Source organism: Eucyclogobius newberryi, unplaced genomic scaffold, assembly GCF_026437365.1.
Source record: "Eucyclogobius newberryi isolate DKJ021-1_F unplaced genomic scaffold, fEucNew1.0.hap1 SCAF_16, whole genome shotgun sequence".
Classification (NCBI taxonomy): domain Eukaryota; kingdom Metazoa; phylum Chordata; class Actinopteri; order Gobiiformes; family Gobiidae; genus Eucyclogobius; species Eucyclogobius newberryi.
Genome location: NW_027315790.1, coordinates 20,709,290 through 20,727,246, shown reverse-complemented (window position 1 = coordinate 20,727,246; position 17,957 = coordinate 20,709,290). Strand labels below are relative to the sequence as shown.

Genomic DNA, 17,957 nt, shown 5'->3' with positions numbered 1-17,957 from the left:
ATTGCTCTAAAATTCATGCTGACAATTCCTCTCATAATTGGGTGTTTTGGAAATGGTAATTGTTGTGAGATGTTAACATTGACACTGATATCGGATGTGCCTTGACTGTTTTGTTTGTGTGTTTTTTTCTACTCCGTGAGGCTCAAAAGTCTTGTCGGTAAAAGACGAGACAAACATTGGCTTCTCTCTCTTTTTCTCCTTAATGGCTGAAAAATGCTAATTGGGGTGCACGTGTCAGGAAAAACAAAAGGGAAGGAGGTGGAGAGGAAGGAGCAGCATGTCAGAGGAAGCCTGGTATTTGTGGGGAAAAGAATCTGTCATTTTGTTCTGCTGAGTTGGTTTGGAATTTCTATGTGAGGAGATGTGTTCTATTGTATACTTATTATATACATTTATTTATATTATTATTAACAGTAAAAAACATTAACAGTATATTGTTTATATTAGTATTGCCATTTGTTTTAAATTTGTACCTTGTGGATTTAAATATTAATTTTAATGCCAGGTTAAATGTTATTGAATTTGAGGTCTAGACATTATTTAAAGTTAAATGTTTAATGTACTTTTCATTTGTTTTACTGTATCTCTGTTTGAACTGGGAAGATTTTATTTTTCCCCCGATACCAATACCCGATAAACAGTATTTGCCAATATCAGTATTTTAAAAGCTGAGTTCTCATTTTTTCCCTTTTGGTCAAAAATAATTACAAAATAGATTTATGTGAGATTTGACGTAATTTGTTGCATGAATGTGTAAACATACAATCCATTTTTTAGCCTAATTGAATTTTTGTTTCCATCTGAACTCACAGTAGCTTTCTTTACATGCACGCCAGAAATCTGATCATTATCTGATTTCTGGAGTTATCAGATTATTGAAATGTCGAGACATCTGATGTGTTCTGACTGTTCACACCTGTGCAGGTTCTGACAAGGAACATTATGCAAATTAGAGGCAAACTAATGTGGCAAAGAGATCATTATAAATATTGAAATGAATTTGTCTTCCAAATACAACAGTTAGAATCCACTAAATATCTGACACCACATCAAGAATCAGATCTGACTATTGGGTTATCTGAGTATTATCAGATTTGTTTTTTTGGCAATGTAAATGTACCCACTCAATACAAACTGACACATGGACACACATCGACGCCAATTATGGGCACATTTTTCAATATCACATTCTGATATTGTGGAAAACATTAATATTCATACCAATATGTCAACCCTTCCTATAGATAATGTTTGCATGTGCATGGTATGTTGAATATTTACTGGAAGAAGCAAAAACATAATTCAAACGTGTATATCTTTTCCACTTTTATGTAAATAAGAAAGAAATCGTTTTCCCATATGATGCTGTGGCTGTTTATAAAATACTATCCCTGCGAGACGGGAAACCTTTAATAAACTTGCATCTGTCTCGGCAGCACAGGATCCGTCCAGAGTGACAAATTCCAAACCCAGGTGGGGACTGCAAAACTTTAATTGCATTGTCAAAACTCACTGCAACATATCGTTTTTAAAGCCTACACATTAAACAAGTCACCGCAATGCAAATCTTCATAAAATATCAAAACCTTTTTCTCTCGGTGCTCCACACTTGGCATTTTAATTATGCAGCCTTATCTGATAGATGTGGAGAGATATATCTCATGTCAAAGTTAGAGGCTTAGCTTTATTAATTTTTTATTATATATTCTTATATTCAGGCTGTCAATGACTGTCGACAATCTGATAAGAGCCATCGATGATTGAAGATTATTTAAGATTATGAAGAGGAGGTGCCTGGTATGAATGGCATTATGGGAAAGGTGAGTAAGTTTGCCCGCCTTGCATAATGACAGGTTTTCTTAAAAGTAAACTTAAAAGTGACATTTAAAACAAGTTTAAAAACCTCACACAGTTCACTCACTGGGTTCTGGATAGTAAAGTTAATAAAGTTAAAAGTGCCCGTTCATGACTAACTCTAGCTGTTCAAGTTTGGGTTAAGTAGCCAAAAGTGAAAATGTAAATATGCAATCTCCAATTTTAAATCTGTTAAGACATTAAATGCATGGATTAATTAAACTAAGTGATTAAATAAGAGTTATTGCTTCTCAAATAAGGAGCAGATTTGTCAAACTGTTCTTTGAAAAACCACAGCTGCACCAATGCACAGTGTGTGGAGCCTGAACCTTCTGACATGAGAGGTTTACGGCTCTAAACCAGCTCTGACTCTGTGCCACGGGCCAAAATATGAGGCAGAGCATTAACTATGTATGAGTATTAAAAGGTAGACATTAAACGCTTGGTTTCTGTCTGTGCTGTTTTAGGTGGATACGATTCACCAAAGGGGAGAAATTAAACCTTAAAACTTTATAGCGTCGCTTCAGTGAGAACCTGTTCACGACAAACTCCCAAATGAGAAGATTTGTGTTCCAAATCGAATGTCTTTCAAACAATTCTATAAACATGTTGAAATCTATTTTTGCAATAAAAATACAAGTAGTAATTAAAGCAACTTTTATTGTGAAAGCAATATTCTTTTGTGACATTCTAACATTTTTTTTCAGTAACAATACAACGCCATAAATACAACATAACTCATTATCAGGTTTATATTTTGTCCTGTTTTCAGAACATATTACAGTGTAATATATACATGCTAAAAGCTCCATAGCAAAGTACTTTTTGGTGACACTTGTCCCTCACCTTAGGCAGTGTGTGGAAAATCATTACCATCCGCTTCATTTGAGCACAAGTCTGAAAAAAGAGACAAAAACTTTGTCAGAAAGGAAACATGTACTAAAAAGAACAACATAGTACATTTTTGACCATCAGTTTTTTTTAACAGTGATTGAAAAACATGTGTGAAAGTTGCTTCAAAGAGCTACAATGGCTAGCTATATTAGGGTTGTTTTCTGGCAATATGAAAATTATTATATGAAAAAAAGTCATTGTAATTTGATTTGACTTTGATACAACCTGAAGAGAAGGGGACAAAGGCAGGTTTGTTTTTGAAGCCTATGCATAAATCTGCACCAGACACTTTTAATTCTACAGATATTAAGCCACACCAAATATATTTAAGATTGAGGATAATTATTGTAGATATATGATGTTTAATGAGAAAGTACCCTGTTGATTTTAATTTTCCTGTGCTGATTCGCATCTGAGGGCGCAGAGATAAAGAGTGCACTGCTCCTGGACCACATGTCCCCCCCTGCTGGCACATCAGAGGCAGCCTGCGCTCTCATCTGCTGCTGCCTCTGTACAAACAGCCTTCACACAAGCAACACTGCTGCCAAGGGCTGCAGCTCAAATGTACCGGGCTTTTAATGTCAGAGGAGTTCAGAAAACGCTCTGTTTTTGTTGTTGTGCGAGTGAGCGTCATTTGGGACAACTTTGTGTTTTAGAATTTAATACATTTACTTCATTTAAGCAGTTTGTGCAGGATGAATTGAGTCAGTCGTGGTGTTTCCAGTCTGTGTTACCATGAAACTTTTATTTGACAACTTGGAAAAAAAAGAAAGAAGGAAATTTGAAGGAGATTTCAAAACTATCCACACATTACATATATTTCACTTGATTCATAAATCAATTGAAATATATGTAATGTGTCAGAAATGTAATTCAAGGTAACTCTATTGTAAAACTGATATTGTACTGTCTGTCTATGCACTATTTTATGCGTGTTCTGGGTAATATGGACAAATATCTTTATATTGTTTTCGAGTATCCCGATAACAATATTCAGCTTATATTATGTACATTCTACAGAAATGTGTTATAACTTGTTGTTAAACTTATTAGTTGAGATTTAATTATCAGTAAAATGTCTGTCAAATCAATCACAAAAGTGCAGAAATAGCACCTTACACCCTATACAAATTGTATAGGATGTAAGGTGCTATTTCTGCAATACGAACACAACATAACTTTGTATTTTATTTTAATCAGTATAAATATGCGTTTCAGTATAAATTATACACTTCTTGATATTCAAATGTTGCCTCTCTTCAAAACAACATTCACGATATTTGAATACATTGCCCACCTCTAGTGCCACACAGTATTGCCCATACGTTCAAACATTATTTTAAGCTGAAACAATTTTAGTAATTAATAACTGAATGCACGTTTTCACACTTCCATGCTGTCATATTTGATCATATTTCTGTTTGATATTTTAACTTCCATCTTCCCGGGACACTCTCTCTCCCCCTCTCCCTCTCTCTCTCCCGCGCGCGCACGGGCTCCGGCGGAAACACGGTGACGTAAGTGCTCGCCATCAATCAGCGCGCGGGTCTGCGTGACAGACAGCGACAGACAGATGTTGGGGCGGTACTTTATTTCTCTCTGCTCCTAATAAGCGACTCCAGACGTGCTCCCCGTGTCGATAATCCGTTTTGAAGACTGCCCGTCGCCCCAGAAATACCCAATAGACAGACGGAGACAGAGCAGCTTAGAGAGGGAGAGAGAGAGAGAGAGAGATGGGTGCCCACTTACTTACCTTGAGTTTCCAAAAGTTTGCATCCTGTTTACAACCTCTTCTTCAGTCCATCTCTTGCGTCCTTGTGTGGAGAACCGTGTCAAACTGTGTCATGCCGTCCCGTAGCTTTTGTGATCAAATATTTCCCTTTTATTCCCGTGCATTTTGGTGTAAAAACAAAAACGGTAAAACAAATAAACTAGACTAGGTAAAAGAGCTGCACCAAGCGCCTCGTGTAGGTTAACATTTCATAGCCCGTGCCCTTTATAAACACTTTACGGTGCATAATAGTTATAGGATGGAGAGTAGGCTATTAATGTGCGCCTCTTGTGGATTCAGAGCCCCTCCCCTTCCCCAGAAGCCGCTCCAAAAAGGTGGAACGAATCGATCCGCAGTCTCCTTTGTCCCACTAAAGAGGTCACCCCGAAATATCCACGTTTTTTGTGTGTGAGAAGTTTGAACCAGAACGCACCCGTCTTGCACCGCTCAATAAAGTGCATTAAAGGTCAACGGGAAATGTACTTTTATCACACGTAAAGTACAGAATTACACACACACACAAAACATGTCCCTGGCCAGAAGTGGAAAAATGGATAAGATGAACTAGGACTGATGAAGTTTTGGTTCAATTTCCATGCATTGACGTGTATTAGTCTACAGATATGGTTTTGTTTTGACAGGAAATGTGTCTAATTTGTCAAATTTCCTGCACAGAGTTTGCTTTATAATCCCCAACAATTCAAATTCCGTTATAATATTGATAGAAATGCGCGTAAAGTAGGACTGCAGCTTATTCCTATACATTGGCAACATGAATAACAAATAAATAGCAACATTGGACGAATAAAATTTTGACAAATGTATCACAAACCAAACACACACCTTAACTGATTTGAAATAAACAAACACACACACACAAGCTGTTGCCAGTATGGAGCGAGTCTGGGGCAAGAGCGCACGCACACAACAGTTTCGGGGGGTGCGCTCCTCTCCGTCCGCGAACGCGCCCGCATTAGTGATGGTGGCGGGGACAGCAGCGAATGAAAGCCCGGGGATGAGGGGCAGAGATTGACAGGTGGGCTCTGACTGTCAGGGTGACGCTCGCGCGGAGGGGTGGAGTAACGCGCGCGGGCCGGAGAGAGGCAGCTGCATGTGTCTGTCGATCAGAGCGAGCTGTCTGAACCGGAGCTGCGCGTCTGACTGCGGCCGCTCCCGAAAATCAACACGAATCAACAGAAGAACGCGAGACCCGGGACCCGTGGGCGCTGTCCGGGTTGTAACGGGACAGGCTCGCGCGCGCGCGCGTGTGTGTGTGTGTGTGTGTGTGTGAGCGCGCGCGCTTTAGGGGGAGGAAGTGTCCGCGTCGACAGCGGCGGAGATGTGAGTATTCCGCCGGATCGCGCTGCGCTTTCAGTTTGAGTGATTGACGTCCGGCTAAAGCGGCTCAACTGTCATTCTGTTGTGTCTTCCCCACGTTTAGAGAAGACCTCCGCGCGAGACGGAGACGACGCGTCGCGCTCTGGACGCGGTTCTACTTAGTTTAGACACCGAAAGAGGAATGAGAGACGGTCCGGAAAGCGCGGTGAAGCTCTCCTTTTCGGCGCGGAGCTCTGTCGGCTGCAGCCCGTCCCTCTGCCCGTCCCTCTGCCCGCTCTCCGGGGCTTTCCGTGTGTTTTCTGCCCGTTCGGCCAGCGTCGAGTTACGACAGAAGTTAACGAGGCACTTCCTGTGGTAGTAACACGTTTGTTCACGTGCGTAACGGGACATGACTGAGATGGACACACGTGCGTAAAGTGTGCACTTCTTTACGCACAACTTCTGACTGCGCGGGATCTAATTTAGTGACTTTCCTGTTTTGACCGCGTCTGAAGAGGTGCGGCGGAGACGACACGGATTTGATTTTGCCCGGTCCAGGTTTCCTCCTCTTCCCGTCCACTAATCGTGGTCTTCGCATGAAAAGTCCATCGGAAAGTCCTGCAGCAGCATGCCGAGGAGAAAGCAGCAAGCGCCGCGGCGGTCTTCAGGTGAGCCCCGGCACCGACACCCGCACACGGGCTCCATGTCCCACCACACGACCTCATGTAGCCTTTACTACGTAGTAACTGCAATACTACTGCAATACTACTGCACTTTATCCTTTTCAGAGAGGATTTAAATAGCTTCTAGTTAGGAGAGGTCGATCTGACTTTTCCTCACTTTTCCTGCTGCAACAATGAGGAGCAGGACCTAAAGCTCAGAGTAAAGCACTGACCCAGTGCCCACGTTAGTGTTCCCACACAAATAGGTCACACAGTGACAGTGACATTCTGAGTATTCATTTCATTAAAACACTCCAGTCCTCATGTATAACCAAACTCTATAGCTCTTCCTATATATTTGAGGTGATAAATATGTGTTATGTGCACTTATCTGCTGGGGCATGTTTGACTGGCAGCAGTATTGTTTCATTTATACGGCTGTGTCTCAATGCCAATTCTGCTTGAGAGAAATGGATGCTGCACTTCTGTTTCAGTGCTAAAGCTGATTCTCGACTAGGTGCCAGCATTCAAGTTCTCCAAACAAAGCTCATCTTATCTCATTTCTACAGGCCAGCGTGTTTGATGTGTTAGTGCCAGTAAAAAAAAAAAACACTGAAGAAAGAAGTGGCGTATTTTGAGCTTGTGTTCCGCTTTGGGATTGCCATCCCTGATTTGATGCTTGATTGATCGCCTGTCATGCGACTGCCTTTGATCTATTCATTCCTGATAAACATCAGTAAATCATTCAGCAGAGAGACACGCATGCGCCGGCAGCTGGACTCACTCAAAGGACAACTTTTCTCTTTTTTATTTGCCCCCCAGCAGAGAAGCAAAAGAAAAGACAAATTGAAAGGAAAAAGTTCTCAAGCAGGGTAAATACTTTGCGATTAATGCCCGAAGGGGGAGGGCCCGGGGGAGCGAGGAGTGCTGGTGCGGAGCGAGATCACACAGAGGATCATCTATTAGGGACAGACCTCCAACACCATGGGCTGAAGCTCTAATGGTCACTGCAGGCTCTTGACCTGTCCTTTCAGAAGCAGGAAGTGTTGGTAAATCCTCATTCATCCTCGAGACGCTCTTTGTCGTCTCCAGCCACAAGAAAGTCATTAAAACGTTTTAATACAACCATAACCTACACTGGGATGACAAGAACAATATGCCATGTTTATCCTCTCCACTCTTCTCACTCTTGTACATTTTATTCTATTATCTACGTGTGCAGCTGAGGTATTTCGAAATGTCAACTCCCAAACATTGGTTCAAGTTTGTTGTGGCAGAATAGCTGGAAGTACTACGTGTTAACTTTACTTTAGCGTACACAGTGAGTCTTCCTTGTTGCCTGGCCATACGTGCCCCGCTCGCCCCGCAGAAAGGCCCCGATTGCATGTTTTTGGCTAAATCTATTTGATGTTCCTGGGAGATGTCTGTGATTGACACACATTTCCAAATGACTTGCCTTTGAAGTGTGCAGCGTAATGACCAAAGCCGCATAAAACAGCCCCAGAATGCTAAGCAGTCGGTGGAAACGTAAGGTTAAGCAGACTTAATCAAGGTTGTGACGAAAAAGACTTTGAACTCGGTGGGGCTGTAATTTCTAATTGAAGCGAGGCTTTAGTGACGGATCTGGAGAAATGTGTTTGAAGAGGCAGAGAGCCGTATCAGTGAAATGAATTGTGCCAGTTTAGAGCGTGGACACTGGTGGAGAGCCTCTGCCAGGAAGACGGGGCAAAAGTGTGCGTCTCTCTGTTCCCACATCCACTGGTCATTCAGCACGTGGCTCATTCTCACTCTCCCTTTGGATAACGCTACTGCTAAATGGTGTTAAATGTTATAGATTTACTGTTAAACCATTAGTGTTACAATTCTAACGTTTCAAATCCGATTTACCGTCGATACTATGGAATATACTTGAGTCTCCATACTCAATACCACACTAATAATAAAAAATGATGCTTTTTAGTGCAAGGATTTAGACTCTCAACACAAAATAACAGTTATTATTAAACATTGTGGTCTTATTCTAGTATTGCTCAAGCTACAAATCATTCTCAAACCAGTCACAAAAGGTCACATTTTGTTATTATGATTTGTTTAGTATCGATACTTTCTCAAATTACTATCTAGTTTTAGTATTGATTAGTATCTGATTTTCTGCACTTTTGACACCACTATTACCTCCAAGTTGGGAATGATTTGTCATCAGAGTGTGCCAATGTTTAGATTGATCCAAGAACGTGCAGTTTGTGTTGTGTTTGAATACATTGTTAACTGAAATAGCAATAAATATAGGTTTTTTATGTACTTTTATAACAATACGGAATAAATACAACTGTGTCTACTTGTCCACAACTCTCTAAAAACCTAGACTTACACATTCAAATTCAAAACTTAAACAAGCTGGACATTTTTTCTTTGGTCTCACGTTTCAAGAGACAGTTCATCACAATTACCGTTCAAATGCAGTTCGTGTTGATAAGGCTCCTCCAGTCGCCGATATTGCAATAAATAATCGAATCGTACTATTGCAGCCCTACGTACAAAGACTAAAAATGTGTCTTTTCTTTGTCCCGTGGTCAGCCGGCCCCACTCTGAAGTGGCCTCATTCTCGCTGCGCTTTTTGAATATTGATTTAATTGTCCACTCGTGTGACAGACGCATACATCACAGGCAGTAATGGTCAATCCGGGCTTGGCAGGCTTTGTCTCTATATTATTTCCCGCTGCTATTTGCGGGATCCAAAAGTTTAACACCTCCTCCGATAGCAATACGTATGAGCTGCTTCTACCTATAAAGCAGCCTGTGTTTTTCATAGCACATTAGCAGATATTTCCACCAGCCCAGATTCGTCAGTGAAACAAAGTGTTGCACGCTCCCCAGCGACGACGGTTTCAATGCCTCTTTGTATGCCAGTTGAAATAGGTTTTGTTTCATCACTCACGTTGATGATTTTTAGACCCCGGTAATGGCGCTGCTCCCTATCTACTTTATGACCAGTGACAATACATCAGTGTTCTTTGGTTTGGAACGGCATTACTGCATCTGTTAGTTTTGGCAGTCCGGTTCAGTGCAGTGCAATTTGAGCAGCGCCGACTTTTGCTGCAGTCATTTGTCGTCATTTTCACTGTTGTTTTATTCCCTCTGCCTCTGACGGAGTTTGTGGTTTTGTGGCATTTTCTACCTTTTTGTAATTAATGCAAGGTAAACAACGCGATGATATGATGTATTGCAGGAAATGTACGGCGCGGGCAGCACTGGAGCGTGTTAGGTTAGTAATTGTATCTCTTTGCATCTCGCATAAGAGGGGACAGTAGGAAACTAAAGATCAAGGCAAAAGCACTTTTTGAAATCACATAAAGGAGTTGTTTTTCTGTTGTACGATTTGTTTATCTGCATCTGCTAAATTAAACTTCATATTGACCAACTGTTCTGGATCATTAAACTGTCTATCTTCATTTAGTATTGGCCTTGAGTACATATATGAGAATTATATACAGCAAACCAATGGCTATATCAGTTGCATTTTTTTAATTTGTAAATTCTGGTGGCTAATTAATCTCATGGCAACAAAACATGATCATTATTTTTAGATAACACCATTTAAAGTAGGGACGTCACGATTATTCGCTTGATCGATAATCGTGATGATTCAGGTCACAATATACCGTAATACCGTAGAGAACTAACAAAAATAATAATCGTGACCATTTCAGAAGCAAAATCAAGCCTCAATCACAGATGTGAATAACTTCTAATCCGGTGGTTTTTGTCAAGTGTTGCTTTATTTTGTCTTTCAGAAAGTTTAATTTCTTAAAAGCCGGTCACAAACTAGAGGAATAGAAACATGTCAGATCACGGGAATGAAAGAAAATTAAAGATTTCACTGTTGTTTAGTCACTGTCTCAATAATCGTGATGAATCGTTAAATCATGATGTTTTTTCTCACAATAATCGTAACACTAAACTTTGATATTGTGACATCCCTATTTGAATCTATGGTAATAACCACCAATTGCACTAAAACTCCTTTTGACTCGCACTCAAACCTACAAAAAGTGTATCCAGGGACACCCAATTTGCAATTTTTTCCTCACAAAGGTCACGTACTATTATTAATGGCAATGCAGTAACTTCAACCTTCTCTGGCAGGGCACAAATCACACCCTGTCAGCAGCAGAAGTAATGAATATGTCAACTAATCACTCAACTTGTCTCTGAGTTTGTGAAGTTTCCATTTATTGTATAGAAGTTCGAAGGGTTAAACGGCAGAATAGAAAATGTACTGCTTTTATGCACACGTGAAAAAGGTATTGCAATGTTCTTTTTTTTTAAAGAGTCATGAAGTGAAGCAGACCCACTTTTTAGTAAATATATAACAATATTTAGCCCCTTTTTTTTAGTTATGTCGCCTTAAAGGACATTTAAGCAATTCAGATGCAGATATTTGTGCATTAGTGTTGTCAGAATATTGAAAGTCTATATAAAGGTTACCGGTACTACTATTTATATTTAATATAAATAACATAGTGCTGATACAAACATTCTTTTAGAAAATAGCATTTTTCAACACAAAATAACACCCTGACGCATTCAGACCACTCTAAAACTATTCAGGTCCAACTTTGTTCTCTTTTTGTAATACTTGTTCAAGTAAGTATTTACTTTTGATAATAGTTTTAGCATTCAATTGGTATCTTTGGTCACTTTTTTTAACAATTTTTGTTTGTATTTTTTGCCAGACAAGTTCAGATGTTGTAGACCAAAGTTAATAAATGTTTATGTTTGGTTGCTCTGCATTACACCGCACACACGTCAACAAGTTATTCGTTATTTTTACTGTCTCAAATGTCTTATTTTATAGTTTAGTTTATTTTTTGGGCAAATATTCAAATTGTGTGTTGTCCAAGCTCTTCAAAGCTGTGAGGAAGTAGCTTTAGAGCCAAGAAAAGGATCATTTTGACATTTTTTTAACATGCAACACAACTAGGGATGTCACAATTTTCAAACTTTAGTGTACCACAAGACTAGACATCGCAATTTAGCAATTATCACTACCAAAACAACAATAAAATCCTACATTTTCTCTTCTTTACATTACCGCTCCTCAATATGTGACCTGCTTTATGAAATCAAACTTTCTGAACGATTCATTTGACATAAAGATTTTAAAAAAGCACTTACTTTTACTTTTTTTTAGGAAGGACTTCATTTTGCTTCTAAAATGGCCACATTTTGTTGAAAAAAATACCTAATTTAGTTTGAAAATTGTCAGTTTTAAATCAATTGAATCTTAAAATGTCCAGATTGTGACCAAAATAATCCCGATTATCAATTTAACCTGATAATCTTGACATCCCTACACATAACATTTAGCCACAATCTTTTTTGCTCATCTCAACCTGACTTTTTTGTTCCCCCTCCATCTCTTTGGCACTCTTGATCCCCTTCTCTTTCCTCGCTCTGGTCCAGAGAGCAGTGGAAGTGACACTGTGATTCTGTCAAACCTGACGCTTGGGGATGTGTCCCTCCAAACCTCCACCACACAGTAATTAGTTTTCCTTTGTCTCTTGAGTAGAATCACCAGAATCAGAACCAGAATCAGAAATGGTTTATGGCCATTGCTATAAACAGAATTCACAAACATAGGAACATGCTTTAGTGATAGAAAGGTCTATATTGCTCTCCTCCGTCTATACATTACCATTGCGAATTAAAAAGTGCAACTACATATACAAAAACCATAGTAATATAAATATCAATGGATGCAACGCTGTATTAAAATGCTCCTGATGGATTTATTCACTTAAATCGCTTAGTAAAAGTAGAGTGACGTTAGAGGATTCTTTTTACACTGCCACCTTGATGCAAAAAGTAGTCTCTTAATTACAACTTGAAGGCGTTTGAGGGGGAAGTGTTTCTGCGTCGTCTTCTCTTCTTTTTCAATGCCATCGTTAGCCGCGCTCCCTAATTATCCAGGTAGCTGACGGATCAGTGACAGGGCCCCAGAGATTAATGCTGACAAATTCTGCAAAGTGTCAAGTCTGCAAGCTGCCTTTATAGAATCAACGTGATGTTAGCCTCCTCACGGATCTCCAGCCCTGGTGTGTTTTTCGGTGTAAAATTGGCAAATTCCTGAGGTTGCACTGATTAAAACACTGTAATTTAGTAAGTGCAAGGGTAGTAGCTGCTTTGGGTACTGAGGGGGTGTTGAACAGAGCTGGGAAATCTCGTTTCAGAAGGCCTCATCCGCGTTAACATTTCAAAGTTACATAGTAGCGGCAGAGCTCTTATAACCGATGCAGTCATGTGGTTTCAGCTTCTTGTGTGGCGTAGTAGTCCTTTAGTCCATCATTCTAAATATTTTATTGGGATAATAAAAATGTATGTGGACCACAGCTGAAAAGAGAAGGCATGGAGTGATTAGGTAAGAGTTTGTTGTGCCTTTTTAACACATAAAGAAGCTGTTTACTGCTATAATTGATTTTTGTGAATCTTATGAGGGCAGTTTGGGTCAAATGATGATAATAGTCTGAGTGCTTTTGCCAGCGCCATGCCACACCCCATTTTAATCGATGCATGGGCATGTCTTTAGTCGACCAAGAATGTGTGTAGTCGACTCCGGCCCTCGTGTGCAAGGATTCTCCTGTCCTTAATTGAATTGTACGAATTAGTGTCTAATTTATTCATTCTAAAAGTGGGGCATGTTACATTCTAAACAGATCAGCCACAACTGAACACCGAATTAACATCTAATTTGTCTTTACTAACACACACACACACACACAAATATTCAGCACACATTCACCCAGACTTGTTTTAATGTCCAAGGTCTTTTATGGAAACTCTCCCAACCTTGCATCAGAGGAAGGGCATCCGACACAAACAAACATCTGCATAATTGATCTGCCAAATTGCTGCATCGCCGGCTTGTGATTGACTTTGATTGTGTTTCAAAAATGATTCAATATCCAAAAGCTCATAAATAATTTCTTGTTGTTGTTACGTTGCGTTATATTTTCCGCTCGCAGCAGCTGTCAAACAATCCACTGATGACTATTATTCCAGTTGGTTTTATCAGTGGCTCGCGATCAAGTATTTAACGACATTTGTCAGGAGCTGGCTCGGCCGTGTTTGTGTGTTATTAGCGTGTATATGAGCTCCGAACAAGTTTATGTATTTTTCTATGCATCAGCGACCCTGCATTTGCGAAGATGGCGAAGAATATGGGACGGCGCGATAAGGCAGCATGTGTAAAGTGTCATTAACAGGTGACATTGACTGAAGGAGTCGCTGGATATATTTGCTATCACACACTTGCCTAATCCCGCTCTTTCATTTGCATGTAAGGGGGAAATCAAAAGACGCAGACCCGCACAACTGCACGGCCTGTCCTCGTCTTCATGGAGGTTAAGTGACAAATGAAGATCGATGACCGCTCTTATGGAAAGAAAAAAAAAATAAAAGAGGGACCGATTGAAAATATGTGGTGAATTAGGTTTGGGTAGTGCGTAAAGAGATTGGGTGTAAGAGGTAAAACTATCCCTGGGCCTAATGAGGTTCAGAGGAAGCAGGAAAACCTGGATTTTCACTCAAGCAAAACACAAGGAGCTTTTGATAGAGAAATAAAGAAAACAAGGTCATTGAGACACCAGCGTCCTGCAGCATAGAACGTCTTTCAGCTATGTTTTTCCATTGACAAAGATCTCCCCCTGGCCGTGATTCAAAACAGCTGCTAAACAAAAGCACAATGCAGAAACCGGGGATGTAAAATAATACGGGGATTACGGTTATGAATGAAAGATCGCTCTGATTGCTAATTATTCTGAAGCATTAGAGGGTCCAAATCCGCCTGGTGATTGAGCGATACGGGCTGTGAGGGAAAGGACAAAACAAACTGTATTTGACCCGTGTTTACTCAATTGGAAACATGCTCTGTTGATGGTTGCAGAGGATTGTGGGAAAATTTGTGAGCTTCACTTTGTGTACTGGCAAAAGCTGCAAATGCAAATATCTATAATGGTACAAGAGGCCTTGATATGGTTTCACGACAAATTGAAATGACTAAATAGTTGATAAAGATTCAGGTTATGCTAAAATGACACTGTTTGTAGATGTATTTGGATTGGTTAACAACATATGCTGTAACATAGTCACTATTACATTATCTTGTTCAGCATGTTCTGCCAGTGTTCACATAAGATTAGTTTGAAACCCATGTATGGACGTCTTCAACGTTGTTTGTTCCTTAAATGTGACATGTTTTTGCACAATTTATTTCCCAACCTTTATTTAACCAGGTCGAGACCTCAAAGTCTAAATAATGACACAACACTATTTACACAACTAGCAGTACCAGTTTATCTTTTGTTACTAGGGTTGACAAAACCTTACCCAACAATTACTATTTGAAACAAAACAATTGAAACCAGATACTCATTTAAACAGGTATCTATATACGAAATTATGACGTTCGACCTTTTCTGAATAAATAAATATATAAAAATATCAGAACTAGAGGTGGGAGATGTATCAAAAGGGGCAATATCACAGTAGATGTTTTGGACTGACTATTAAAAAGGTTGCCAAATAATCAATTTAACAGTAAAAAATACAACAAAGTTGCAGTATAATCTTTAAGATAAGGATTATGAGTTATTTTAACACGTTTTGGTTAATTTCACAGTCCTATCATGTTTTATAGCGATACATCAACCCTGAAAACACTACAGACACATCCGAGCAGATTTCTGCATTGTCTGCATATCGTCATCAAGACATTCTAAAAGAATATTTATATATATTTGTAATGATCGCCCACCATATGATTATATGGTATTGGGGAAAACTATAACTAAGTCAAAATTGCTATCAAGTATTGAATCTTTTCCTTTGCATCAGATGTGAGTGCAAGGGTATAATGTCTGAGGTGCTCTCTGGTAGCCTCACATACAGAGCGGTTCAGAAGACAACAAAAGATGAGATGAGTGTGTGAGGAAAGCGTATGAAAAGTGACAGATGAGCAGCACTCCCCTGCAGCAGCTGCGAGCGCCGCCACTGCCCTGACAGGTGTCAATTAAGAATTACAGCGGCAGCCCCTCCAGTCATCTCCCTGTGCCCAGCTGTCTGTCTCTGGGCCTGTTGGAGAAATAACACTTTACCCTTGTCCCTGCACCAGTGCTTAGCCACCGCCGCCCTGTGAAATGAGAGCAGGGCGACATGCTAATCGATAACCAGTGTATTAGCAATTATTTTGAGCATTGATTTATGGCGGGCTGGCGACTCTGACCGTGGTGTTATTAGTCCTTGATAATATGGCCTTGTGCTGGACTGTTGCCAGGTAGATATGTGCAGCGTAATACTTCTTGTGAGTATAAATATGCACTAAATATTTCACCTTTTTGCTGGTTAAAGTAATTGACCACCATTACACATTTATTGTCCTTTGTTTATAGCTTATTTGCACACACTTTGATACCAGTTTGGTGGCGATAGCAACCATATTATCAATAGGAAATAAGAAATATGCTAAAATGCGTCTTTAAATGTTGAGGTTTACGTGTCTGCCACATGTGAAAGAACCCACACACCAGCAGAAAGGTTCGCTTTATACGACTGTAAAACCAGATCAGACCAGTCAGAGTGCAACAGGGCTAATGGATGGAAGAGCAGAACCCTGAGCGGAGGTGTATGTGCGGTTCAGTGCACAGCTGGGGCGGCTAACAGACATCTGTCAATCAAACTAATCGCATGGATAATGTCATTGCTTAACAGAGCGTGATGATGGATGAGTTCATTTACACTTAAACAGAAAGCTCTTGTTTATTAGGTATTTGTTTGTTCTAAATTATAATAAGGTTTAAGCATGTTTCTGTGTTAAATTTATGAGCCAAAGCGTCTCATTTTAGCTGTTTAATATTCTGCTTTTAGCCCCATTTGTTTAGTGCAAACATTCTCCAGATATAAAACAGCATGATTTCCTATATCTGTTCTTTCTTTTCATTACATAGTTTTATTATATATATATAAGGAGTGGCCAGTTCTTGTCTTGAAACATCTGTAGTAAATTCATGGACAGTAGTTTGGTTTAGATAAAGCTTGTGTGAATACAGTTAACAGATGACATTTTGTCCTTGAGGAAGTACTCTCCATCTCCATCCAGTCTCTCTCCTTTTCCTGTTTTTTGGGGGATTACTTGCCTCCCGCCTGCTCCCTATAAGCCTTTTCTCATCTTCCTATCTGTCATCAATCTGGATCTTACTGACTCAATTCTCCCGCAGCCTGCTCATATTTTCTTTCATCTCTGCGGCTGTCTCCAGGCCTCATCTAGTGCTCTCTCGCCGGATGCTCAGGAGTCAGTGAACTGGTTACAAGAACATGAAGTCTGAACATCTGAAAGAGGCAGGGCCGTAATACTGCCAACCCTTATGGGCTCTCTGGCTTGACTGTGTTAACATATTTCCAGAAACCTTTGTGGCAGTGGTTTCATTTTGTAGTCACAATGTTGTCTGGTGGGAAACCCAAAGGTCACAGGGCAGTGGAGTCTGGTGGAGTCGTCTTTGAAGTTCAAACTCATGACCGTCACATCAACTATGAGGGCTGTTTGTCCCGATGAAATCCATAAAAGTTCTGGAACAGCTTGAGTGCACAGAGAGTGTATACAACTATCCAGTTTTAGGATTTAACCATCATATTTTTTCTAATTTCACTGTCTATTTTAGTTAATTTGTCATTTAGTTTAGTGATTAGAAGTGGGCAGTATATCCAAATTTAGAGAATATTGTGAATGTTGATTTGAAGAAGCTAAATTAAAAATTGGGCAAAAAATGCTACAGAAAAAGCTAATTAAAAAGGAAAACTTTTAAGCTTGTCTCTTATTTCTCAAAACGTTTCTGCATCTCTGTAATCCGACCCAAATTGTACACAATAAGAACTGTAGGAGTAGGAGTAATAAGGTCTGACTCATCGGACTCACCCCCCCCCCCCCCCCCCCCCCCCCCAAAAAAAAAAAAACTATCGATTTGTATTTTATTATATATATTGGTATAATATTGCCCTACCCGACCGCAGACCTGTGTTATTGTGTGGCATTTTAGTTTAGCTTGTTGTTAAATGCCCGTATCTTATGTGAGTAGCCAGTGAATGAAGCTGACCTGTCTTGGTATCTATGAAACAACACTGCACTGACCTCCATTTAAAACTTGCCCTGATCCCCTGTTCGCTCAGACAGAGACATTCCACAGGGGGTCCGAGCTGAGCCCTGTCCCGTTAAGTCGCCTGTCTCGTTGGGACAGCAGGAGGCCTCACGAACCCCCAAATGTCCTGTCTACATCAGTCTGTCCCACACTGAGATGCCCACACTGAGATGCCCACCTGTCTGTAAGTATCTGGTCCGTCTGGGCCCGTCTCTTCAGCTGCTTGTGTTTGAGCTGTCTGAGGCCGGACTGTGTTTACCTGTCCATCAC

The 17,957-nt window shown here is 40.1% G+C and overlaps 1 protein-coding gene across 1 annotated transcript in view; it reads left to right on the top strand.

Moving 5' to 3' along the window:
• Window positions 1-5,981: 5,981 nt before the first annotated feature.
• LOC140361940 (teashirt homolog 1-like) overlaps window positions 5,982-17,957 on the top strand; it is a 29,867-nt gene continuing 17,891 nt past the window's right edge. The window contains exon 1 of the mRNA XM_072447853.1: window positions 5,982-6,504. Within this exon, the coding sequence (XP_072303954.1) occupies window positions 6,465-6,504 (40 nt within the window). The 5' untranslated portion in view covers window positions 5,982-6,464. The remainder of the gene's footprint in view (window positions 6,505-17,957) is intronic.